General features: G+C 41.0%; 1 protein-coding gene across 4 annotated transcripts in view; it reads right to left on the bottom strand.

Annotated features, from left to right (window-relative positions):
• Positions 1-26,969, bottom strand: part of GLI3 (GLI family zinc finger 3) — a 270,545-nt gene that overhangs the window by 174,436 nt on the left and 69,140 nt on the right. For 3 of the 4 annotated variants that reach the window (XM_074379780.1, XM_003930761.4, XM_074379781.1), the window contains one exon: positions 5,829-6,071. In XM_074379780.1, the coding sequence (XP_074235881.1) occupies positions 5,829-6,071 (243 nt within the window). Of the gene's footprint in view, positions 1-5,828; positions 6,072-9,957; positions 14,354-26,969 lie in introns of those variants that run through there. The other variant, XM_074379782.1, reaches the window with a different exon arrangement.

Here is a 26,969-nt window from a genome sequence, read left to right as displayed (position 1 = left end):
TAAGGAGGTGGGTCTCCTGATAGGCCTTGAAGAATAAGCAGGATTTGAAGGCAAAGAGAAAGCCAGTAGCTAGTCCAGGAGAATCAACTGTACAAGCAGGGCGACGAGGGCAGGGCCAGCACCAACCGTGGCCAATGGGACTTGGGTCAGCTATAGAAGAGGACAGTGCCGGGCAGCAGGTGAAGAGGGGACAGGACCAGCGCACCAAGGGGCTAAGTGATTTTCTCTGGATGTGGTGTCTCTTGGTCTTTCTTTTCTCTTCCTGACCTGGTCTTCAAGCCTCTCCAAGTCTCCTTTAATAAATCTATCCTCAAAAATTGACAAATAAAATTGATAACAAATTTTTCCAAATGCTATAGGACTTTTCTCCCTATGTTGGTTCCCAGTTTAATTCATCATCTCCTAAGACTGAGATACACAGACTCACGGTCACATCAAGCACAAGAGAAATCAAAATTTACTGGCAAAAGTTCAAATCTGGAACACTAAGAATTATCCCTAAATCTCTATTGCTTTGCTTGAAGTTGTCTTGCAATGCAGCTCTTTAAAAGTCTATGGAAGTGGCTCACTGTTTCTAGTCTGAAAACATCACCTCTGGATGACTGAAAGAAAGCCACGTCGTTCTATTGAATTTCTAAGAGAAAGACAGGAATAAGCAGGGAGCTATTCTAAAGCTCACAAATAACAGTATTGCAAAGGTTCGTGGACCCGTTCGGATCTCCTCACTCCAGCTTTTACTGCAACTCAAGACGAACAGCCGAGGAAGCAAGACACCTAGCACAGCCCCCAGGGTATGACCCAACATCAGTCTTTCAGGTTAAACCATCTAATTTTCAAAGGTGGGGGCGGGGAACCAAAGCATTTTTGATTGATTCATCGACTGTTCTCCGAAGAGGTAAAAGACAGTCTGGATGAGAAGAGAACTAAGTGCTCAGGGAACTGTCACTGCCTTTGCAGTCTGGTCAACACAAAACTGTTCATTCGTGCCTTGTAGGCATTTTTGTCTTTCTCAGTCTCAAGATGACACTTGGATAGTAAGAGAAATATGAGCAGGTGTACCTATTAAATATGTAAAATATACATCTTCTATTCCATTCACTCAGAAGATGTATTTCTAAAGGGATGTGGAAAGTCACCTAATATAAAGACAGACAGGTTAAAAAATAATCTATGCAGTTTTTTTAGCACACAAGAATGCAAGCGGGCTTAGCACAACAACCTTCCACAGAAAATAAATGCAAGCCAATTAAAAATTCAGGGTTTTTTCTTTAAGCTAATTCTTCAGGTTTTACTAATTAGCAACTAATAGTTCTGTCATCTGAGCTGGGGAACATAGGAAGAATACCAGTGGTATGTTTTCAATCAAAGCATTTGCATGGAAGAATGAATCATATTTTCCATGAAGAATTACTGCTTAGGAGCAGTTGGGGGCAGAAGAAAAGCAGCCTTCACACAACTATAAAATGGAAAGGAGACCTGAAATTTTTTTAAAAAAAGAAGGCATCTTTCTGCCCCCTTTACCAAAACGAGCAGAGGCCCTATAATTTGACATGACTAGTGAATCTAAGAAACTTTGCACGAAGATCCCTGCAGGAATAATTTAAAAACTAGACTCTTCAGAGTAAGACAGAAGACAATGCAACACATGTTTTCTGTAACAGGGAAGTGAATAAAAGTTAAGTGTCGGCCAGGGTACAGGAATGCTTTAACTATTATGTCACCTGCCTTTGAAAGTTTATAAAAGATAAACGCATGGCAGTCAATGAAAGCAAGAAGAGATGGTGGTTTGAAATACCTGGCTACAGACAGAGTACGGGGCAGAAGAAGTGCTGAGAAATCTTTGGGCAGAGGATGGGGTTGCTTACCCTGACTCTGGCACAAGAAGATCAGGTCCTCCAACCTAGCCCCTCCTGTGCTCCCCCAAATTGTAAAGTGCTAGTGATCCTGTAGCCGAGAGCCTGTCAGCACCAAGCCATGTCTGAGCCATGCATCTTATACATCTGCTTTCACACCTTGATATACAGCCACATCCACTGTGACCCTTCACGAGAGAATACACCCTATCCCCCCTGGGAAGATTTTATTCTAAACATATGCTGTGAATGTTTGAAGTGTCTGCTGTCCCTGAGTTTTCTTTCTTTTTTTTTTTAAGCCACAAAACCTAAAATACTTTAGATTTTTGCCTAACTACAATTTCTGAAGATGTAACATTACATACCAAAACATCATAAAATCTTGTGCAATAAAAATTTTACAGATGTCCTTCTGAAGGGGGAAAAAAAAAATGGTTTTCCCTTTTCCGGTCTTACAGGAAGCCTGCCCACACTTTAGAAATACAAAGTTAATATATATAGAAGCACAAATTAGGCATCTTGGAAAGTCTACATTTTCCAACCACAAAGAAATGAAGAAATGTGAGTGCTCACATGGCCATCCCACTGGATTAGAGGAGTCGAGTCTTTTGACCGGCTCAGCAGAGCTAGCAAATAACCCAAGGGCAAGGGGAATGGCCTCAAAAGATGTTTCTGGACTTGAGCTACTGAGGGTCTGCAGTGCGCCTGTGCTGTTCACACAGCCCAGGACTGAGACAAGCTATCCCCACAAGATAAACAAATGTGACCAAAACTGTGTGTCTCATTCTAAAAAGAGGGTATTTCTTCATACACTAAGAAATTCATCGAAAATTTATCACCTTCAATTCACATCAATCATTAGCTTTGCCTAGATAATTAAATCCATGTGAGCAGATAGATTTTATTATAAAGTATCTTAAAAAATACTTGTGACACTGGCAGGAGATTAAATAATCCAACGGAGTTCTAAAGAAAAAGTAAAGTCTTAATCCATATGATGCAGAGGCTTAGTTTAGGCTATCTTTAAATTGTTTAATATGAATAAATAATACTGTACATGTTACTGTTTAATACTGTTTATGTTTCTACATGTATTGAAGTTTCCATTTGTTACATAAAACACTTTCTAAGAATTTAAAATGTTAACACCTCAAACTCATTCAAAATCTTTACAATTTCTTCACTTATAAAACGGAAAAAATTAGTCGACCTACTGAGGTTGACTGAGAAAGGATTATGTTCAGAAGGTCACAGTGCACAGCTCTCACCACACCACAGTTCCAGGTTTGCAGTTTGCTCAATTCCTAATCTGTGTTATAGAAGAAACTGGTCACAGGCAAGCAGGTGACCAAGTCTGGCAGAAAAACAAACAAACAAAAAACACAGTCTACACTGAACCAAATACAAGTGCAAGCCTTGCAAACATGACTTAGAGAGTCAACTTATCACATGATGATGATGATGACGATGATGACGATGATATAGAAGAGAAGGAACAAAAAGAGAAGGAGGAAGAGAAAGCAGAGAACTACCTTAATACTTTTGAGGCACTTTACCATGTGCCAGAGATTTTAGTAAATACTTTATTTGCATTTTCTCAGTTTCCAAAGAACACCATAGAGCAGGCAGTGATATCATCACTCCATCCCACAGTGAGGGAAGCATTCCTAGAGGGATCAGCACACTTGTCAAGGTCACATGGCTAGCAAGTGCAAAGCTGGAACTTGAACCCAAATTCCCTGAACATTGAGCCCATCTGCGCAGTCTTTAGAACTTCCCGTCCACATTATCTACATAACGATGTAATTTATGACCAATTTAGGAAGTACATTGGGATGGTAGGTCAAAATCACATTTGCCATTTGGTTACAGACAATTTATACAGTTTATAAGTTATCACGTAATTTTAACACTGCTTTGAACAATATAGTGGGAAAATCTAACGAATCGCCCACTGTGAATGCTGTAACCTCAAAACAGAGTGACGATGAGTGAATTCAGATCCCCCTAAGAGCTCTCCCATGCCCACCGTTAGTTAATAGGACATTGAAGGTCCAGGAGATGGGTCCCACAGGCAGCCCGGAGGGAGGACGAGGTTCCTAGGTGTAGAGAGCTCCCAGCCCCTCAAAGGATGGGAAGATGCAATGGGGAAAACCGTTAAAAGAAACGAACCAAGAACAAGCTGCAAGTAAAATGGCACAGAGAGAAAGTTAACGGTTATCTGCCCACGACTGTCAGCCAAGAAAGAAGTACTCATTAGCTGTCGTGACTAATTAAATACCTCACTGATTAGTGTGCATCTTAAAAAGACAACAAAAATAAATATGAGATGGGAAAAGTTTGTGTTCACACGTAAGAACAAAAACAATACAGAGAGCTTTGGCTAAGAGTCCAGCCTGAATTTTTCTTAAAAAGTAAATCTACTACCAGGGTCTATAAATATAGGTAGGAAGCATGTAGGAGTCCCTCACATTTTCTGCATGAATGATGTTTAAAAGAGACTCACAAATAAAAATACAATGCAGGAAACTTAGGAATGTGCTCAGGAAAAAAAAAAAAAAAAAAAAAAAAAAAAAAAAAAAAAAAAAACCTACCAGGACTATTTTAAACCTTCATTTCTAAAAGGAAAGATGAAAAAAATAAAACTAAGTAAACCCTGAATGAAGGAAGGAACAAGCCCAATAGCCTTCCTCCTTATTTCTGTATTTACAGAAATAAGACTGACAAGCACTTTTGAAACAGAGAAGTGGTAACCTTTTTCAAAGGCTTAGAAGAATCCAGAAAACTCTCCTCCATGTTTCTGGCCACTTTTTAAAAAATGCTCTCTCCACTTAAAAATATAATGTAGCTTCCATCTTTTCCAACAATATAATCTGGTCGGGTTGTGGGGGTAGCGGTTGCTGAGACTTAAGGTTGTGTGAGGCCCTTTGATCTGAGGAGTGAGCATTCCCCTTTGCTGCAAGCCAACTAATGAAGGGATGAAATTAGCTTTTATCCTGGGCACTTTCTTGAGCAAAAAAACATGCACTAATCAGCTGTCCTCACTAATCAGTCATCTGGCTAATGACCTTTTGCCTTAAAACACTAAAATTTCTGAATGATGTGGAAAAGGGGAAACACAAACCAGTCCCCCTCACTGGAGCTCAATGGATCATCTGGAACTGGAGCCGGGAAGGTTAAATGGCAAGTCTGAATCCTGGCAAGGTGATAAATCTGTAATCAAGAGCTGCAAGCTTTGGCACCTCAATAGGAACTTCATTACTCCACAACCAAATTGTACTTTTTAACTAGAAACAGGCCAGAAATAAACTCAACCCTTCTTTATTTTTCTTTATATTCTGGCTTTGGAGAAAACCGTCCCGTACTTGAATTCAGAGTCCTAGTTAATTTCCTAAACGTGATTAGTGCTGAGAAAGGAGCTTCTGATGTGCCTGGCATGCTGGTTAGAGAGAAAAATACAGCACAAAGAAAAATCTTCCGTATTAAGGAATTTAGTATGGATTTGTTAAAAGAGATTTGTTTTTACAAACCATCAAAACTGGGAATAGCCAAAATCATTAAATTTAAAAAATCATTAAAAATGGGAAGCATGGCTGTTGAGTGACTTCTCTTAATGCGGCTGGCTTTAATAACTTCATAACAAGAAACTTTTCTCCTGCAGTAACTGCTTGGATGGAGTAACCCAAGTTGTACTCCTCAACACAGGTTTTGTGTGGATTAGTCACCAATGGCCCACCTTCCTGAAGGCCGCCCCAATGAAGACTGATGTTGCTTAGAGACGTAAGAAAACATCTCTCTCTAAAGAGAAGAATGGGTAGGAAGGAAAGTGGAAAGAAAATTGCACACACATATATTATAATTGTATAATAAATTATACAAGCCAAAACTTCATAAAGCACACACATCACACGTAAACACACACATACAGCCCTCCCCGTGGCTCCTAAACCAGTGCCAACCGGCATGGGCACTTACGGTAGTGGGGCTCCATGTAACCATTCCTGGGGTCCATGGCAAACACCGTCCCCCGGTATGGCACAGAGGGCTCCGCCAGGTGTGGCAGCGACCCATGGATCTCCTTCTTGATCAATGAGGCCCTCTCGTCACTTGATGTTGAAGGTTCCTCACTGACTTTGCTGAGCCCCTGCACGTTCTGTGGCTGCATAGTGATTGCGTTTCTTCTCTCTCTGTGATAAGTCTGTCCAGGACTTTCATCCTCTAAAGAAAGAAGAAAAATGAAAGACTCTGTAAGCCACTTGAAGGAGCAATTTAAAACCGTGATCAATTAGGTCTCATTCTCTATCCCTCTCCCAGAAAAGAAGCCTTTTTCTCATTCATGGCAACTTTGAAAGCTACAGGGCTGGAATGGGATATTTGTAAGCCAAAATGGTTTGTGAACGAGGGTCCAAAGCACACAGATACACAGGGAAGGATGAAGGGGAGCAGGAAACAAGCCCTACTAAACTAAGATGTAGGGGTAAGCAGATTAGCATCAGCAGCTTCTAGCTGGATCTGCCCATGAGGTTTCTGCTCATGGGCTGGCCAACACTTTGCAGGTCCCATGTGGAACTAAAACCTTTTCCAATCTAAGACTGTGCATGTCCAGCTTCCCTTTGCCTACCTGGAGACACAGGGCCTCTGGGCTGACACCACGTCCATCCAGCTACCCACTGAGGCTCTGGTTGCTCCAGGGGGGTACAGGGCCTTTGTTCCCAGAGGATGACCTATGAGTAAGCTATCTGAAAGTTTATGTGGTTTTGTTATTTTAAGTCAGATTTGTAACCCAGAGAGAGATTTTACAGAACCAAAAATGGAACAGAAAACTCACTGGTGACAAGGGAGAAACATGCCAATCATGAAACCTAGAGCCTCCTGTGAGATACTTCCAGCTTCTGTCCATGCAACAGAGCTGAGACCTAAGAAAAAACTAGAGTGAGACTGAAAGTCCAGCTGTGAGACGGCTCTGAGGGTGAGGAAGGAAAGCGTGGGGGATGTTGATATGTGTCCATGCTCTGGTGGGTCCATACATTTCTTCAAACATGTAAGAAACAGCTTGACAAACTTCCACATACAGTTGGTATTCCAGTTTCCTAATACTTCAGTTCCCTTTTGTCAGTGAGAACTTTCTGTCTATCCACTATGGTTCTCTGTAAACGCGACTGGATGACCTTTCTATAACAGCAGATCAAAGAATCCATGCATAAAATCAAATCACACTGCCTATGTGAACCCATAGCAAGTGGACCAATTCATTTCTTTGAATCATACATACACTCTGAACTACACGCTCCCAAACAAATTCCACAGTTAATCAACAGACTGTGCTCTGGCAAATAAGTGCTGCTAGAAAGCTGTCCAGGTACCACTTAGACATCTCACGTAAAAACTGTTTCTTTATTCCTATCTTTTAAAAAAAACTGCATTTGGGTATAAATAATATTGTTGTGCATTTTAAATGAACAGATTTTGAACACATCTTATTCCCATATACAAATGTATCTTCAAAATAATTCATAAAGCAGATATGATTAACTAAGGCTTCACTCAATAAACAGAAGAATAATGCTTTAGCAGTTTAACAACTCTGTTCAAATTCAGAAGAAAGTAGGACTGTAAACGCAGACTTGCATAAAAATACAAACTGAAAATAATAAATACTACTAACGTTGACTCAGGATTTGAACTACCTAAAGCCAGTGACAAGTTTAGTCTTTCTGCCTGTGTGTAGTACTTGGAAACTAAGCAATATATTCCTTTAGCCTAGCAAATGACTCAAAACACAGTAGACAATGAGGTATGCTTTGGTCTTTACAGAGAACTTGCTGACTACTACAAGGTAACTGTGAAATATTATTTTAATATCATTTTGTGCAGATCCTCATCCCAAACTGTATAATTAAGGGGTAAATTATACATTTAATCTATCGAGTAAAACCTAAAACAAAAACAGAAACAGAAAAATGTTGTAACCCCACGTGTTCACACTGATGTCTATGAAAGCAATTCACACCACGCTCCTGGTAATTTTCAAACAAGCTACAAAAGATGAAATATATTTTTATTTTCCCTTCTAACTAATATTTTTAGGCAGTAGTCCACCCTTGTACTTCATTAGCAGAAAAGCCACAGTCTATAGAACAAGAATTGTGCAATTATGTAAAAGCAGAAGGGTGTCAAAAACACTAAAACCTATGTCAGTTTTATAAAAATTCCTATAACCTACAAATGGCCTAAGTCATATTTTCCACTAATTTGTGCTCTGTATAAAGCCTTTATTCCAAACTTTAATCTGAAATGAACTTCTAGCACTGAGGCGCAAATTCTGTAGAAAGGGACCTTCAATTGGAGGCCAGAAAACCCTTCCTCAGGGGGGTTGTGACACATAATTAGCATTCCCTGGGAAAGATGAATAACCAAGCTCCGCTAACCTGTTCCAGGTTTAAAACAGGATTTCCTTGACTTAATCATCCCAGAATAAATTAACTTTTCTTCTCTTAAAACGGCATCCCTATAATAAACTCTGTCTTACAAACTATGTGTTTATGATGAGCATTTGAATCCAACCTAACAAATAATTGAATAATGAATGGGTTATGGTCTGGCCAGAGAGTCCTCCCACCATTCCCCCCAACCTCTTGAGAGAATAAAGTCAGTCGGGGAGGGTAATGGCGGGGGTTGGGGGAGAGCTGAGAAGAAATGAAGGTCCCTTTTAGCTCAATGATTTTCTTAATGAGAGTTCACCCAACAAAAGTAAATATTAAAGTTATAATAAGAAACCAAAGCACACGTTTAATACAGAAAAATTAAATTAAAATTACTATTCCCTTAGTAAAGTTAAATGAAGGCAGGATTTTTTTTTTTTTTTTTTAATGTGAAAACTTCCATCAGGAGACTTACTTTTACAATAGTCAGTGCTACCATATTTTACCCAACTACATCTCCCGGCCCCAAAAGGAAAACTCCAGCAGACAAATACTTCATGAAGTTTACCTCCTGTACCAAGTTGCTTTTGATGGGCATTCGTATAAAAACCTGACAGCACACACAATCCACAATACAAACAGCTACGAAGCTTGAAAGCGCTCTGTATATAGTGAAAGGGAAACTTTCCAAGCAATATTCCTGCCTGCTCTTATAAATTTAGCAACCACTTCAGCAAGCCAAAAGACGAAAGCTGTCTAATCTTGTTCAGTTGAGCCGAGTTGTTCAATAAAGTTTGAGAGTCAGTGCAGACAGGCTACGCCAGGCCAAATTATTGACAGAAACACACTGTCCACCATGGCAACAGGCAGAAGTCTGCTGCAAAAATGTAAGCAAACAGCCCACTGCTCCAAGAGCATCTGCCAATGGACTTTAACAGCCAAACACAAGGCAACTGTTCCCGCTTCTCCATGTTTAACAGCTGCAAACTCGGGGGTCAAACCGAAACAAGCAATTCACTAAAATCTTTCAGGAAAAAATGACTTTAAATACTGTCATCATAATCCCACTTTGTACCTCCTTCTTGTATATCCATGCTCAAGTGGAAATTAACAAAGTTCTGCCCCCAGAGAGCTGCCCAAAGCATCACGTTTTAGAAACTGTCCCAGAATTTCCAAACTCGTCCAAAAGCAACTGACATCAAGTCAGATACTCTTAGTCCTAGAAACTCAGAAAAAAGAAAGTGAGGTCCCTGCACACAGTGCTTAGGACGTTTGACTTTTGCAATAAAGGTCTGAAGAAAGTAATTACGTTGCTGCAGGAACCAGGACTCCAACATGCACCTGTATGCGCTTGTATACAAGCACCTATACGATTTCTCATGTGAACCAAGGAGACTGGTTTGGGCTTTTTTGTTTTGTTATGTTTTTTTTTCTGCCCATGACTTGAGAGAAAAGTTTCAGGCGATTCCTTCAAGATAAAAACAAAACTCTGCCAGGCATCACTAACTAAGGACACCTCCTGTCACCTAACCAAATTAGCTGATTAGGAGCTCACAGTACTCATGTCCACCCACTTTCCCCCTTAACATCGATTTTTCCTTAAAACCCACTTTAATACCGTTACTCCTCCCTTGCCCCAAGACCTAGAAGACACAGAGTATAAGAGAACAGACAATACTTACAACACAGTCCCCGGGCTCTGGCTAGCTACTTTGTGCCAACTTCTCTTGGTGAGCTTTCTCTAGCTGTGCAGACCCTCTAGGAACATTCTCGGTGTCTCTCTGCCTCCCTCTCCCTCTCCCTCTCCCAGGCAATGCTGCTCCCATTAGAGGAATTAAAAGTGGTTGGAGCCATGCTAAATTTAACAAGCTCATTAGTATTCTTTCTGAGTGCTTCCGAGTGAACTCTCCCTATTCAAGCCTCTCTCTCCAGCAGAAGGGTCAGGCGGCTAATCATTAAATCAAACTAATGTCACCCTATCACAATCAGCCTGAGAGAAGGAGGGTTTATTATTTCAGTTTATGCTAAATAAACGGTTTTACAAATGGTCCCCAAGCAAGGTCAACAGCAGCTTCAATTACAAGACAAACTTAACAAGAGTTGCTATAAACCAAGTACCCTGTATTGACTTAAGAACAGGCTCCGCTCCACATATTGCCACTAGCAGGATTGTACAGGAATGCATATTGTAAAATAAAGGAAGGGGTGAGCTTTTTTCTTTGCCAGAATTTGCGAGTGCACAGCGACTCCTCATTCACCTCTCTCCAACCAGCTAGCCGCTCAGCTCAATTCACCCCACACAAAGGCTGGAGCCCAGACCTCAATGGACCGAGTGAAACATGTTCAAAACTAGGCTCTCTATTGTGACTGAATTTCTTAACATCTTTTCAAAAAGCGGAGAATGCCTTGAGGCTAAAGGAAGAAACAGGCTAATGGTGAATTGGGAATTCTGAGCAAATTTCAGAGCCCTTGCCTCCTAGCTTTTGAGGTTGAAAGCAAGCTCTTTCCTTTCAAGTTTCAAAGTCCTTTTTCCACCCGCAGTGTCACAGAAGGATTTGAAAAGAAGGTAATTGTGCTCGCAGTCTCCCTGATCAGAGCTTACGTCCTATTTCTGGTATTTCGGAATACTTCTTGCAATAATAGTGCATATAGCTCAATCCCTTAACCGGCCTGCACTCTGCAATTGCTCATTAAATGAACAATTGTGGGTATAAAATGCCTTTTATGTTCAAGGTCTGGATATAAGATAAGCATTCTAGGACTCTAAATTTGGTTTACTAAGGAAACTCTCCATCATTAAATTACAAAACTGAAGTCAGAATATCAGGCTTTCCCAGAAAAGTGGTACTCAGGTTGCAGCGAGCCAAAATGAAGGGCGGGCAGGGAGGAGGTAACAAAATGGTAAGAAGGGGGAAAATAAAGACGGGATACTCAGATTTCCAGCCGAATGGGATTCGAACAAGAAAATAATATTTCCATATTTAAGGTCTGAGTTTGTGAAACCTCGTCACTTCTGTATTGAATGATATAATAAAGTCATGTTCAAATGAATTAAAATACAAAACGGAGGATCCATAAATATGTCGTTGACTAATCTGGACCCCTCACAAGCAAACATCTTCTTCCTCCCCCATCACCATTTACATCATCTCATGTGATCTTCACAGCAAGCCACTCATGGCGGTAGGAGAAGGTATTAGGCCCAGTTTCCAGATCAGAAACGAGCGGTCATGTCCCAGGTGAGTGATGCAAAGAAAATTCCCGGTATGCTATACCAAATCCACATAGCCCTGTCCCCTGTTAACACAACGAGAGCTCTATTCCTGGGTAGGCTTTTGGAATGATACCTGGATATATGCCCCAACATCCACCACTACCACCAAGAAAAAGAAAAAAAAAAAAAAAAAAGTAATGTCATTGTTATGCACAGAAAATTTCAAAAACGGAGACACTCTCCCATTAAGTTTTTGACGACATAAATCCACTCCTGGGAAACACCGAAAGAAGCCCAAATGACAAGTTTACAGAGACACGCTGGAGGTGCATGGAGGACCCACACATGTGCAATCCTCCCCTTCCACGTGCGGAGACACATGGAGGCCCCACTCAGCGCTGCACACCCTCTCCACCACGCTCCAAGGCTCAGCCAGGGGCTTTGTGTTCCAGGCGTTTTTAATGTGTCTCCAGAGGCTTGGGGCCCCGCCCTCCTGTCCTGAACAAGACACAGAGTGTCGTCTCTCCTTTCCTCCCAGGAAATTGCTTTGCTGTATTTGCAAAAAGCATTATTTTTTTCCTATTATTCATTTGTTGCATCTTATCAGCTTTTATTTCTTCGGTTATTTACATGTTGATGCTCTCTGAATAAAAACCAATGCAATCCAAGTCTTCGCCTCCCTGTTTCAGAATTCTCCCCAAGACTTTGACCAAAAAGAGATCAGAAATGAAAAAGAGAAAAGGCTAAGTATAATCAAAAGCATTGTAGAATTATGCTAGGAGGGTGGAATAAAGTTCCTGTAGTTTGTAAAAGCAGAATATTCCCTCTTTCCATCTAGATTGCAGTTCTTCCTAAGCCGAGGGCTGCTCCCTAGAATGTCTAGAGCTTGACTTCCAAAGGGCGTGAACAAACAATGCCTACTCTAAGAACATTTCCAATACCCTCGGGGTCAGACTTTGCCCTTGTGCAGCTACACATACATCTCCCACTGACAATGACTGATGACAGAGGGAGGGGCCCAGATGCATCAGGAGAGAGCACTCAGCTTTGTTTGCAACCTTTAAACTGTACTGCCAGGCTTGCAACATGAGAGGGCTGCAGGAGAATTTGAAGCCTTGGGGAAATTCAAGTGATAACTCTCCCTCAAAGATTATGGGGTTGCTCTCTCTCTTCCTACTTTCACCAACCAGGAGGCCCCAGGGTTAAAGGAGAGAACGTAGAAAATGCCCTCCATCAGGCCGGGCACGGATGCTCATGCCTGTAATCCCAACACTTTGGGAGGCTGAGGTGGGCGGATCATCTGAGGTCAGGAGTTCGAGACCAGCCTGACCAACATGGAGAAACACCATCTCTACTAAAAATACAAATTATCCAGGCATGGTGGTGTATGTCTGTAATCCCAGCTACTTGGAAGTCTTGAGGCAGGAGAATTGCTTGAACCCAGGAGGCAGAGGTTGCAGTGAGCCATCACACCATTGCACTCCAGCCTGGGCAACAAACAAGAGCAAAACTCCATCTCAAAAAAAAGAAAATGTCCCCCATCAGAGCCATAGAGTAGCTTAATTGTCTTAATATTTCTACTGTTCCTTTTGCCAAAGAATAAAACATAGTCTAGATGGACCAACATCCCAGTGGCTTCCACTGAAAACTATTTGCTCCAAAGAGCAGCAAGTTAGAGCTCAAATCAAGGCAAAATTCTCACCTCACTCCCCAACTGCTCAGTTTACAGAGCTCCATTCAACTTCAAAAGAGGTTCCAGGGTTGGAAGGGAGTAAGCAGAGAGAGCAAGATGAGAATTCAGATAAACGAAAATGCAAAACCTGAAAATGACTGCTCCCCCCACTGCAGCAGAAAGCTTTGATGGCCCGCAGAGCAAGCTGCCTCCCGTATTTTTTTAAAAAAATGACAATGATGAGCGGATAACACTATCGGCTTGTTTGAGGCTTCACCAAGCATGCCCTGTGGCCCACAGGGTTTCCATACATTTTCCTTGTGTCCCTGAACCCTCACAAATAAGAGGCCTGCAGCCCCATCTCTACGCCTGGGAGGATGCTTCCGAACACTGATGACAAGGTCAGCAAAGATCGTTGTGACCTGGTTGAACAATGCCCTGAACGGGCACTTAAGTTCAAGCACAAATCCAGGGGTACTAACCATCTTTCAAAGCTCCCCATCAGAAAGCACTTGCCAAATGCAGCATGTACTTGGAAACAAGAAAATACAAACAAAACAGTACCATTGAGGGTCCCAGTGTGCTCGACTTTAAAAGGGAGAAGGACATCTACCTTATTTTCCAAGAGCTTACCAAGACTCACTCTTGAATCAAAAATTCTAAAACAACGTCATGGAGCTTCTTCTGTTAGTCTGCTATTAGTTGCTAGTCGCTGCTTATACTGAGTGAGTTAATTAGTGGCATCAAAGGCAGTACAATCAGTTCCCAGGAGGGTCAAAAATTTTGCCTTCTGCTTAGTGGCAAATTTATGCTTATGTCTCTGTGAGTCACAGTCTCATGAACATTTAGGTATTCCAGATTTCTTTGAGAATTCCATTTTAGTCTTTAATAAGCAGAGAATGAAGAGTCTCTCTTTCTTACTTTGCACATACAGACCTGAGCACTTAAGATTCCATAACGAGGCTGGGTGCAGTGGCTCACGCCTGTAATCCAAGCACTTTGGGAGGCCAAGGTGGGTGGATCACAAGGTCAGAAGTTCAAGACCAGTCTGGCTAGTATACTGAAACCCTATCTCTACTAAAAATACAAAAAAAATTAGCCAGGTGTGGTGGTGTGCACCTGTAATCCCAACCACTCAGGAGGCTGAGGCAGGAGAATCTCGTGAACTGAGGAGGTAGAGGTTGCAATGACCAAGATCCTGCCACTGCATGCCAGCCTTGGAAACAGTGTAAGATTCCACCTTAAAAAAAAAAAAAAAAAAAAAAAAAAAAAAAAAAAAAAAAAAAAAAAAAAAAGATTCCATGATGAGATCCACAGCCAATAGTTTAGCAGAAACAATGACAGGCCTGTACAGAAGGCCAGAGTGTCCAGGTTGCTGCCGCCTGGCTGTATCCTCCGATGGGAATGATCCTATCACTCTGGAGATCTAGCCCAGCCCCTGTGTGGCCAGAGGACTTACAGCCTGGTTTTCCTTTAAAAGCACAAAGAAATAAACCTCTGCCTGCAGCAGCTTCTTCCACTGGCAGTGCTTTCAGATGCTGGTTCCCAGGTCCATACCCTCCTCTCATCACCAGCAAAGTCCCATTTCCTAACCTTGCTAACATTTTTCCAAATTGCAGAAGTGAACACAAACTTAATGGGTTGCATCTGGTGTGTTTATGTTGCATGTTTTTGTTTTTAGAAGATCACAGAGTGAGAAAGCCTGAGCATATGGTGGTATTATATTTTTAATAAAATTTTATAAACCATGCTTATGCCATTGCAGGAATCAGGAGCTCCTGGAGAGTGCATTTAAATATCAAAATAATACCATTATTGTACCAAAAGGAGCTAGAGGCCACATAACCCCCATGAGGACAGAAAACAGGGCTCACCTACACTCAATCAGCCTCTGGGCAAAGGCCAGGTGCTGCCTGGGTCAGGTTTCTGCAACAGAAACCCCCTCTAGCTATGGCCCACTGACCTCAACTATGAAATGTGCATTTGAGAAACTCAAATGAAAATATCATCTTTTGATTCTTCACAATTTTATCTAAGCAGCCTGCTTCTAGTGAGCTAGCCACAAAAAGACTGTGACTTTATAAAATCTCAGATAATGGCTCATGTACTGCCTATAAGGGAAAATGGAAAGGCCACAAATCATCACCTCTCACAAAGCATACCTTCATGGCCACAGACATGACCCTAGCTGCTCTCCTTCCCCAGGCCACAGCCCCAGGAGTTCACTCACTTAGCCATTAAGCCACCATGTCTCTAAATTGTTTAAGGATTCAAATTTTTGGAGGACAGGAAGGTGGGAGGAAGAGAAATATACAATTATTTCTATACAACATTTCTAAACAAAAAGAAAAATTTCAGGGAAATGCACCCATTAGCATAAAAATATTTGTATGGATTTTTAAACTTATACTTCTCAATCATTTTAGAGTATAGAAAAAGCAGATTTGTTCGGCTTTTATTTTTAATTCTGTGTATGACCTTTACTATAATTATCTAAAGTTCAAATTAAGTACACACAAATTGAAAAATTATCCCACAAGTTTATCTGTTGAAGCCTTGCTTTAAACTATTTATTCCACCTCTTGAAACTATAAAATATGGCTAAGATACCGTAGGCTAGGTGTGCACAAAACACCTCCGACTGGTATAGGACTTTAGGAGATTTTGATAAATTAGCCTATATGAAACTATGTGATCATTTTCATTATCTCCTATGCATATGCAAACACCTCCCCAAAAATGCCCTATGGTCCCTCTCTGAAAACCTGTTAACTCAGCTTTTACCAGCCCACTCTGGAAAGGCATAAATGGGAAATGAGTTAACAACGCTAGACTATACTCTCTGCACTTCACGTTTATTGAGCACTTACTAAATGCCAGGCCAGTGCTCCATGCTCCGTATGCATTAATCTCACTGAATCATCAGAGGCCTGTCCAGTATGCGGTATCATGACCCAGTTATTCAGGTAAAAGTCCTGAGGTTCAACAAAGGTTAAGCGATCAGCTTTAAGTCATCCTTCAGGAAAGTAATCAGCTTGGCATGGATTTCTTGTGTATTATAAATTAGTATTAACCCCTAAAATGTGTCTTCTGTAAGGAGTCTCGAAAGCCTCTAGAGCACTCACTCGCTTGTCACTGTTCTATCTGTGTATGTGAACGCTATTTTCTTTCTCTTTCTTTTCTTTCTCTTTCTTTCTTTCCTTCTCTTTCTCTTTCTTTCTCTCTTTCTTTCCTTTCTCTCTCTCTCTCTCTCTCTCTCTCTATCTATCTATCTCTCTTTCTTTCTTTCTGACAGAGTTTTGCTCTTGTTGCCCAGACTAGAGTGCAATGACATGATCTTGGCTCCCTGCAACCTCCGCCTCCCAAGTTCAAGCTATTCTCCTACCTCAGCCTCCCAAGTAGCACAAGAGAGAGAGACAGGCACCATGCCCAGCTAACTTTTGTATTCTTAGTAGAGTTGGGGTTTCACTATGTTGGCCAGGCTGGTCTTGAACTCCTGACCTGAGCTGATCCACCTGCCTTGGCCTACCAAAGTACTGAGATTACAGGCGTGAGCCACTGTATCCAGCTAAAGACTACTTTCATTGTAAAAATTATTCTACCTCTTCTTCTAAAGTCCATCAGGAAGAATACTATAGACTTTAATCAAATGAACTTAATTGTAAACTTTAATCCAGAGTCATGAATGAAATACAGTTCATAAACTTCTTTGAATTTCTCATTCTACTTCTGTTGTTGCTGTTGCTGTTACTGTCATGCTCAGGTCTTGGGCACAGTTAGTATCTTGCAGTGTAAATGACACCGCTCATGCCACAGCTAAATTATCTTCTTTTCACCCTGATTCTCTCTGCACCTCTCCCTTTCTATAGGATTTCCAGGTTCTGAATAGCTATTTCACAAAAATATCAATAACTTTAACACTGTCTTCAGTGGGATTGTGATGCAGGCTCAGATGTAAGAAGCAGCCTGAATATTTGGCTTATGTTTAACAATAGCTCCAACAGTCAGAGCCACACATAGTTTATTGAAAGGGGCATATGTCCAAAAGTTAAAGAAGCATATGGTTTACAGAGAAAGGGGGGTAAAAAACTTGCACTTGGAAGTAGCTTTGCTTGGATTATTTACCAACAAATGAAAGGCCCTTCAGGCTGCCCAAGAGTATAATCCCCTCCCACTGGCTGGAAAGGAATGCTGAATGAGTCAATAAAGTCAGAATCATACGACACAGAGACATTCTCCCTCCACAACTAAAGATGATTATCGAATTATAGCAAATTTAAGAAAGTTTTCCCTTTTTTTAATCAAGAACAAAACCAGACTACTTCTTAAAATGCACTATTAGGAATTGTAACTTTTCCTAAATGTGCCAGATATATTTCCATCCATGCAATATTAAAAATAACAAGCATCTTTTCAATTTCTTTTAATGATGGGGTAGGCAATAAAAATACAGCAGTGCTTCATTTAGCCAAAAGAGCTGAAGCAAAAAAGACCTAAATAAATAAATAATAAACGTGCATGGGCCACTTACCAAAAATAAAATCATTTCATTCAACCTTTTACAGGAGGTGCATGTAGCATTTTTAAAGCAAAAATTCTCATAACGCAAACCTCCACTTAAAAATCACTGCCAAGGGCTGGAACCATGGCAGGATGTTATTTCTTTTTCAATTTATTTTTTAATGTTTGGGTATTAATGGCATCAACTGCCATGTAGTATAATAAGGCAGCACAGTGTAATAAAAGGAGTTAGAAAACCTAGCTCCCAGACTTGCTCTCAGTACTTAATCGGTATGTGACCCAGGGTATATTAAAATATATCAGATTGTCAGCTGCCTCCTCTATAAAAGGCAGATAGTAAAACTTGCCCTCTTACTTCATAGGGTATTGTGAGGGTTAAATATAATAGCATATGAAAGAGAGCTTTATAAGCTGGGGCATTTAAGAATGCTAGATACTGTCACTAATCTCATAATCTGTGTGATAATATAAGATTAGGAGCCCTAGGCCAGGCATTGGGTTTCCAGGCCTTGGGTGTCCAGGTTGAATATCCCTTATTCAAAATGCTTGAGACCAGAGGTCTTTTGGATTTCAAATTTTGTCAAATTTTGGAAGACTTGTATATACATAATGAGATATCTTGGGGATGGGACCCAAGTCCGAACATTATGTTTCATATACACCTCATATCCATAGCCTTAGGGTAATGGCATACAATATTTCTAATAACTGTGTGTATGGAACCATGTTCTGACAGCAGACCGTGACATGATCAGGTGTAGTTTTTCACTCGTGGTATCACATTGGTGCTCCCAAAGTTTCCGGTTTGGGAGCATTTGGGATTCCAGATTTTCAGATTAGGGATGCCCAACCTATACTGCTAGAAACAACTAACTTTAGGCAAGTCGCGGAATTTCTTTGGGCTGCTGTTTCCCCTTATATAAAATGGGACATCACCAACTGACTACACCCAACTTCTCACAGATGTCACAGGAAACAGGATGGTACAGAAGAGAGCTCCCTAACTTCTAAGGTGACAAACCAGTTGATACCCTCACCAGGCACCAGGATATATAGCTTAGGAGGGGAAAACTGCTGTTTCACAACCAGAAAAAAAAATCTAAGTTAATAATCTAAAATTAAAACTGGTCATCTGTTTTACCCACTTCTTTGATGTATCTCTGGTCAAACTCAAAATCAACATTTACCAGACAAGTATGCTTAGTTCTTCAAATTTCTGTTGAAAACATCAATCCTTTACACTTGGTTTTCTACAATGACCTGAGAAACTTAAAATTTTCCCAAGAAATACATGTTGTTTCTCCATAAACAATATTTACTAAAAAAAATCAAGCAAATTATTTTAGGATGGTTGTTGACAAGCCATATCTCCTGACTGCTTTTGTACAGCCTGTGAGCTTAAAATAGATCTCAAATTTTTTAATGGACAAAAAATAATCAAAAGACTAATATTGGCCAGGCACAGTGGTTGCCTGTAATCCCAGGACTTTGGGAGGCCAAGGCGGGTGTATCACGAAGTCAGGAGATCATTGATGTTTCATATAAACCTCATCCTGGCCTGGGTGAAAGCCGTCTCTACTAAAATCCAAAAAACTAGCCAGGCGTGATGGCACATGACTGTAGTCCCAGCTACTCAGGAGACTGAGGCAGGGAAATTGCTTGAATCCGGGAGACGGAGGTTGCAGTGAGCCGAGATCGTGCCACTGCACTCCAGCCTGGAGAAAGAGCAAGACTCCATCTCAAAAAAAAAAAAAAAAAAAAAAGGATAATATTTCATGACAGGCAAAAATGATAGGAAATTTAAATTTCAGGGTCCATAAATAACATTTTCTTGGAAAACAGCCAGGCTCATTCATTTTCATATTGTCTACAGCTGTTTTTGAGCCACAACAGCAGAGTTGAGTAGTGACAGAAACTAAATCGCCTGTGAAAATCTGAAAATATTTACTAGCTGGCCTTTTAAGAAAAGTTGTATTGTCCTCTGACCTACCTTGTCTCAGAATATGATAAGAACACCCATTAGTAAAACTATGAAACACACCTGGGAAAAATATTAAAAAAAAAATGAGGCAACTATCATCGCCACAGTATTTAATATGAATGCTTTGAAATCTTAAAATAACTATGAGGCAGATACTAATATCATCCCACAGATGCCGGAAATAGGCTTAGAGAAATTAACTTCCCCAAAGTCACAAAGTTAGTCAGTCAGGGATCAAATCAGTCCCCTATGATTCTGAACCTGACAATTATATGACCTAGTGTGGCATATACATTTGTTAATTGGGATGAAAGAGGCATATCCAAGAATAAAGTTTTGAGACTTTCTCTTCCCACCAAATTGGGAAACTCCTAACCAGAGACAGAAACAAATGTAGCAAGGGTTCTGAGGGAATGTTTCCACCTCTTGTGTGAAAAATTGGGTCATAGGGTTTAGAGCAGTCTGAGTCAATAAAAACAATACCAACCGGCCCAGGTTGGTTCTTCACATTCAATTCTTACAGACTCATCCACGTCAAGGGCTCTGAGCGTCCCGGCACGAACCCTGACCTTGTAAGAGGAGTAAAAACAGAACAGCTGCTGCCCTCAAGGCCCACATGACTGATTTTTCTAGATGAGAAACTACCCAAGAAGGGTCGCAGAAGCTACAGGGTTAGAGCACAGGGTAAACAGTACAGTAAGCATCAGACGAAGGCCCTGGAGAGGAAAGCCCTCTTCCTCAGGTTTGACTGTGGGGGTATAGACCGCTGTAGAGGAGGTTTGAACAAGAATTGTTATGAAAAGTCTCTAATTCAAATTTTCAAAGAGGCTACAATCTGAACCCAACCCCTCAGGGATACATTCAACTGAAGGTCACAGTCTCAATGACCATTCCGAGACTCTAAAATATTGCACCTTTGGTTTGAGCTGAGAATACAGATAATTTTTTCTGCACTTTTCTTTATTCTTTAATTCACATCTTGTCGATACAAATAGAAATGTACTTTCTTGGCAGAAAAGCTTTAAGTTAAGAGAAGTAATAATAGATTTCACACTGAGCTGCTGCCAAGTCATTCAAATAAGAACTCTTCCATCCTAATCACATTGTCTGGGCCAGTCCTATAAAAGTTCCCACAAGAAGAGTTGGTTTCCGGCAGCCAAAAGACATAATCAAGGCTATGTTACTGTGCCTGAAAATTATATCAATTCTATGGAGTTTCTCTTATCTACTATACAATCTGTAGACAAAAATTTAAATCCCTGTATGCTCCAGCTAGAAAATGAAACAGCCCCTCCTATAAAATGAATGCATCTCAGAGTTCATTCAGCAGAATATTAGCAACCATTACAACTTCAATCCCTGCTCTGTCACAAAGAAGCAGCTTCAGCAGGTGCAGTGGCTCACACCTGTAATCCCAGCACTTCGGGAGGCCAAGGCAGACAGATCACGAGGTCAGGAGATCAAGACCATCCTGGCCAGCATGGTGAAACCCCATCTACATTAAAACTACAAAATTTAGCCAGGTGTGGCGGCACACACCTGTAGTCCCAGCTATTCGGGAGGCTGAGGCAGGAGAATCACTTGAACCGGGGAATCAGAGGTTGTGGTGAGCCGAGATGGCACCAGCACTCCAGCCTGGGCAACAAAGAGTGAAACTCCGTTTCAAAAAAATAAAGAAAAAAAAAGAAGTAGCCTCTCCTTGACTCTTAAGTAGCTTGGTCTTACAAGGTTCGCTTGCTTAAAGGAAATTCATTTTTGTTTCCCTTCCCATGTATTATTGGCTCCAAAGTTCTTGAGAGGAGTGGTCAGGGGAAGGAGGACTAAACATTTCTTTTCTTTTTTTTTTTTTTTTGTATTTTTAACCTATCTTCAAATCTACACCGCAAACTTGTGTTTTCCCATCAAATAACAATTCTATTCACAAACTAGATATCTTCTATCCAAAGACTGATCTCCTGCAATACTGACCTCCTTCTGTAATATTCAGGTCACAGTCTTCCTTGCCAAGGGCCTCATAAATTACTCAGACTCAAACCAAGAGTAATCTATCTCTATACACCTGCCTTTCTTTGCCCCACATTAAACAATACGTACTCTTCTATCTCACCTCCGCCTGTCACATCCCTCTAGACACTTCCAAAGAACACTTACCTCCATCACCAGCCTGCCTCCGCCCTGCAGCTGCCTCTCTCTGATCTGCCTTTTCCCCAACTACAGTTGTCTCTACCTTTTTACTCTGAGCCCTTGTTGAACTTAATGCTACCTCTATCTAATACACCATCTCTATTTCTTACCTGTCACAACCACTGGGCACATCATGGATCTCATGACCCCAGTGACTCTCTTTCTGACCTTAGGTGGCTTGCACTTGACCCCTAAAGTTTTCCGCAATGTTTCTAAGGATTGTTCTTTGGCTAGTGCAATGGCTTCCTTCCTGTGCTGATGCTTCAATCTTCTAGCCACCCTGTTCAAGTAATCTTTTGCTTACTTGTCTTTTTCAATCTTTGAAATTTGAATGGCTTTAAAATATTACTTTCTGAGACTATGTAATATTTTTTTCCTTTTGTAATGGGTCAATCTGGATAGACTTGAAATTCACTGTTAGAAAAAAAATGCATGCAAAAATACAGGTTCTAATTTAACGGCATAAGTAGAAAAATAATCACTAGGACACATCTTGTCCATAACCCTGCAACATACAGACAAGTTCCAGAAGGTGGTGTTTTAATATAGTTGTATAGTCCTGCTTTTAAATCTATTTAAAGCATCTAAAGACCAGGCATGGTGTCTCACACCTGTAATCCCAGCACTTTGGGAGGCCCAGGGCGGGCAGATTGCTTGAGCCTAGGAATTCAAGACCAACTGGGCAACACAGCAAAACCCTGTCTCTACAAAACATGCAAAAATTAGCTGGGTGTGGTGGTGCAGGCTTGTAGTCCCAACTCCTTGGGAGGCTGAGGTAGGAAGATCACTTGAGCCTAAGAGGCAGAGGTTGCAGTAAGCCAAGATCATGCTACTGCACTCCAGACTGAGACACAGAGCAAGAACTTGTCTAAAAAAATAAAAATGAAAAAATCTAAGAAGGGGTTTTGCTTTTATGTAATGAAATATTTAATTCCAGGAATGGTCTTAACATTGCAAGGGAAAGCAATAACGAAATGATCATGAAGGAAATGAGACTTTTAAATCACTATTCATGAGCCGGGCACAGTGGCACATGCCTGTAATCTCAGTACTTTGGGACACGAAGGCAGGTGGATCACTTGAGGTCAGGAGTTCAAGACCAGCCTGGCCAACATGGTGAAACCCCATCTTTACTAAAAATACAAAAATTACCAAGGCATGGAGGTTGCAGTGAGCCAGGGTGACAAAGTAAAATTGTGTCTCGGGAAAAAAAAAAAAAAAATCCCTATTCGGTAGGGTGTGCTCTCTGGTCAGTTACAGCAGATCTGTTACAAATCTTTGGCATTACAGTATCCCTGCATTCCTACTCTAGAAACCATAGAAACCAGCAAACATTCTGGTATAATACCTATCCAATGTGAACTATCTTTCTGCTTGAAGGTTTTAAGAGTTCAAATACATAAGGGTTTTCATGGGGCTGGAAGGATATTTTTTAAATACCCCATTAGAAATACATATTCCTGAAGCCCAAATATGGAAACATTTTTCCACCTGGACACTGAAACGCGAGAAAACAGAAGTAATGGATTCGTTTTATTTTACTCATTGGGTCATAAAGACATAAATGTACCACACAATATATCACGGCATTAAATCAAAATAGACTGCTGGTGCATTTTGGGGTCTCATTCCCTATTCATTCTGCATTTAGGCCTTGTCCACAACTAGCTGCTAGTGATATCAAGTCTTGAACTGCTTTTGTGACCGCCTGAGGTGACCACAGAAAGGAATCTCTAAAATTCCTCTTAAAAGCGAACAAGCCAATTTTGTGAAGTCACTGAGTATACTAATATTCTAAATAATTCAATCAAAAATGTAGAATCTAGTCCTGCAAACAAAGCTAAAACCATAAAACCGTAGATGAAAATCCAAAACATTGGAAAATAGATGCCTGGAAACATCCAAAAATTGCATATATTAAATTTTAATGTCAAGAGTACAAAAGCCAACTTGTCATAGAGCAGTGAAAACTGAAGCAAAGTTAAAAGTTGCGGTGTTCTGTAGGCTCCCCTTCCTAAAATCTTCTACAAAGCACATGTTACTTCCAGGCTTACAAACCTTGCATGAAGCCCAGGTGGCTACAGGCCAACTCCAAACCACCCAGCCTGAATAAAGGCTCTGAGCATGAGGAACCATCCTCAACCCCTTCTATCCTATCTTCTGAGCCTGCTCAACTTTCCACCCAGTGTCCACCAGAGTATTTCTTACCCTGTATGGTAATTAGCTATTCACTTGTGTGTCTCCACCAATAGACTATAAGATCCTTGAGGTCAGGGGCTGGACCTCAGTACCGTATTATCTCTTATGTGCACAGCATAGGTACTAGTGAAGTATTCCACTGATGGATAAATAATGGAATGAATGTGGTGGGACTTCAGGGAATATCTGGAATCAACAGTATAAGCTGGCTGCTGTTGCTGCTCTTGCTGTCTTCCAAGGGTGGCCAAAACAACAGGCATCTTTCTCATCAGGATCAGGCCCCAGAGGGAAGAACACTGGAGCATCCCTGTGGGCCTTGGCAGTGGGGCCCCAAGAAACAACATATCAAAAGTGAAAGCATAGCTCCAATCGGGGCCTGGAGGGACAACCAACAGGGGAGAAGAAGGCAGAGGGAAGTCTCTTATGGCAGCATTCTGCCAGTGTGGTCCTGATGCTTTGTTTTTTCCTTGAGACAGGGTCTTACTCTGTCTCCCAGGCTGGAGTGCCGTGGTGTGAGCTTGACTCACTGCACTCCCTGCCTCTGGGTTCAAGCAGCCTCCCACCTCAGCCTTCTAAGTACCTGAGATTACAGGTACACGCCACCAAGCCCAGCTAATTTTCTTTTTTTAAGATGGAGTTTCACTCTTGTCACCCAGGCTGGAGTGCAATGGCAGGATCTCAACTCACTGCAACCTCCACCTCCTAGATTCAAGTGATTCTCCTGCCTCAGCCTCCCCAGTAGCTGAGATTACAGGTGCCCACCACCACGCCTGGCTAATCTTTGTAATTTTTAGTAGAGACAGGGTTTCGCCATGTTGGCCAGGCTGGTCTCAAACTCCTGATCTTAGGTTATCCGCCCACCTCGGCCTCCCAAAGTGCTGGGATTACAGGCACGAGCCACCATGCCCAACCTGGTTTTGATTCTTTATGCCTCTGTTAGTGCTTGCCAGAGTATCACCTAAGAACATGAAATTGCTATTCATCAACTTAAGGCTGGTGTCCTTTAATAGAAGACAAAAAGTGAAGGACAGTAAGCAATGGGAATGAAAATAAAGAAACAGATAAAGGGCAAGAAAAATGGACACAAACTACCATACTACAGAATTCCTCTCTCCCAGCATCAATTTTCCATCTGTTCCATGCTCACGGGGTTATTGTGGAGATTAATATTTAGCCTATGTATGTGAGAGAAGTACAAGACGATTCACAGTTTACAGAGAAACCCATAAAATTGGAAATGCACCAGCAAATATCTGCCCCTCCTTGAGTTACTAAATTGTCAGTTTAGATGTGTTTGGGGAAGTACTGATACATTTTAAATAGTTATATACACACTTGAAAGATTAAATAATAAAAATTTAACAATTAGCTTTTTCCGTATACATGCAAACAGAGAAAGAGAGAGAGAGAGAAATAAAGGTAACTCTGGCGATTTCTTAAAAAGGTAGGGCATTTTCATGTAGCACATGGTTTTTGTTTTTCCTCTTAACTATCAGCCTTTCATCTTGACGCTGGTAAGGACTGCATTTGCCACAGGCTGATAAGTGGACATGGCAGAACTTCAAAACTCATGTCAGCCAAAGAATTTAGAGAGAGAGAAAAAATCAGACACAAAGCTGGTAAAAGGCAGCTATAAAAATTTTTAATGCCTTTTATTTAATTCTACCAAAAGATCACACAGCAGCAGGATCCAGATTTGGTACATCTCTCAACCTCAACTCATGCATGCACATGGCCCGAATCCAATTTCTTACCCCAAAGATGTGTTTTTCATTAAGCTAGTAAACTCAGGAAGATTGCTTATAAGACCAACAAGTTAATAAACTCCTTCCTTTTAAGACAATTCAAAAGCCTTCAGTTTACTAGGGTGAATCAAGAAGAACTGATAAAGAAGAAAATAACAAGATATAAGACATAATTCTTCATTTAGAAATGACAGCCTGGTCTGAAGCCAACAGTGATTATCTACAATTTAAATCAGAACTCAGTACCTTGTTAAGAAAACTTCATTACTCTCATCCTTCCTAAAAGTAACGTCAAGGAAAGACAAAACTAAAAACACTGTGCATTGCAAGTCTGTGCTGTTCTTTACTTTGCTCAAGAGATGTCAGGGTAGAGGAGAAGAAAGATGTGGGTGCCTGAAAGTTTGTTAAAATGTCAGTTGTCCCAACACCAGAGGTACCAAAATCATGTAGCAGAATAGTCACAGGATCACTTTTTATAACCAAAAATGTGAAGCCACCAAATGTCCATTAGCAGTAGGACAGATTCATCAGTTGTGACATAGCCACACAAAGGAATACTATACACAAAGGAGGATGAACATCTACAACCATCTAATGTAGACGAATCTGGTAAACACAATGCAGACCGAAGAAAAGAAGCCAGACACAAAAAGAAAACACATTTATAAAGTTCAGAAACATGCTGAGCACCGTGGTTCATGCTTATAATCCCTGAACCTTGGAAGACCAAGGTGGAAGATCACTTGAGGCCAGGAATTTGAGACCAGCCTAGGCAACATATCAAGACTCCACCTCTAAAAAAAAAAAAAAAAAAATTAAAAATTAGCCAGGCATGGTAGCACATACTAGTGGTCCCAGCTACTCCAAAGGCTAAGGCAGGAGGATCACCTGAGCCTGGGAGGCTGAGGCTGCAGTGAGCTGTGATCGCACCACTGCACTCCAGTCTGGGCAATGAAGTGAAATCCTGCCTCAAAAAAATTAAAAACAAAAATAAAATATGTGCTCTTAGGTATCAGAAATCAAGAGGGGCTACCAAGTACTAGAACAGGTCCTTTTCTTGAGCCTGGTTCTAGCTTCACAAATGTTTGGTTTGTAAGAAATCATCTAACTGTTCATTATGAGATGTGTCCTTTCCTACATGCATATTCTCTTTGGTATAAAACGGAAAGTGTCAGTTC

This window comes from Saimiri boliviensis, chromosome 10 (assembly GCF_048565385.1).
Source record: "Saimiri boliviensis isolate mSaiBol1 chromosome 10, mSaiBol1.pri, whole genome shotgun sequence".
NCBI lineage: Eukaryota > Metazoa > Chordata > Mammalia > Primates > Cebidae > Saimiri > Saimiri boliviensis.
Note: the sequence above shows the minus strand (reverse complement) of the source record. Positions and strands in the feature narration are given on the sequence as shown.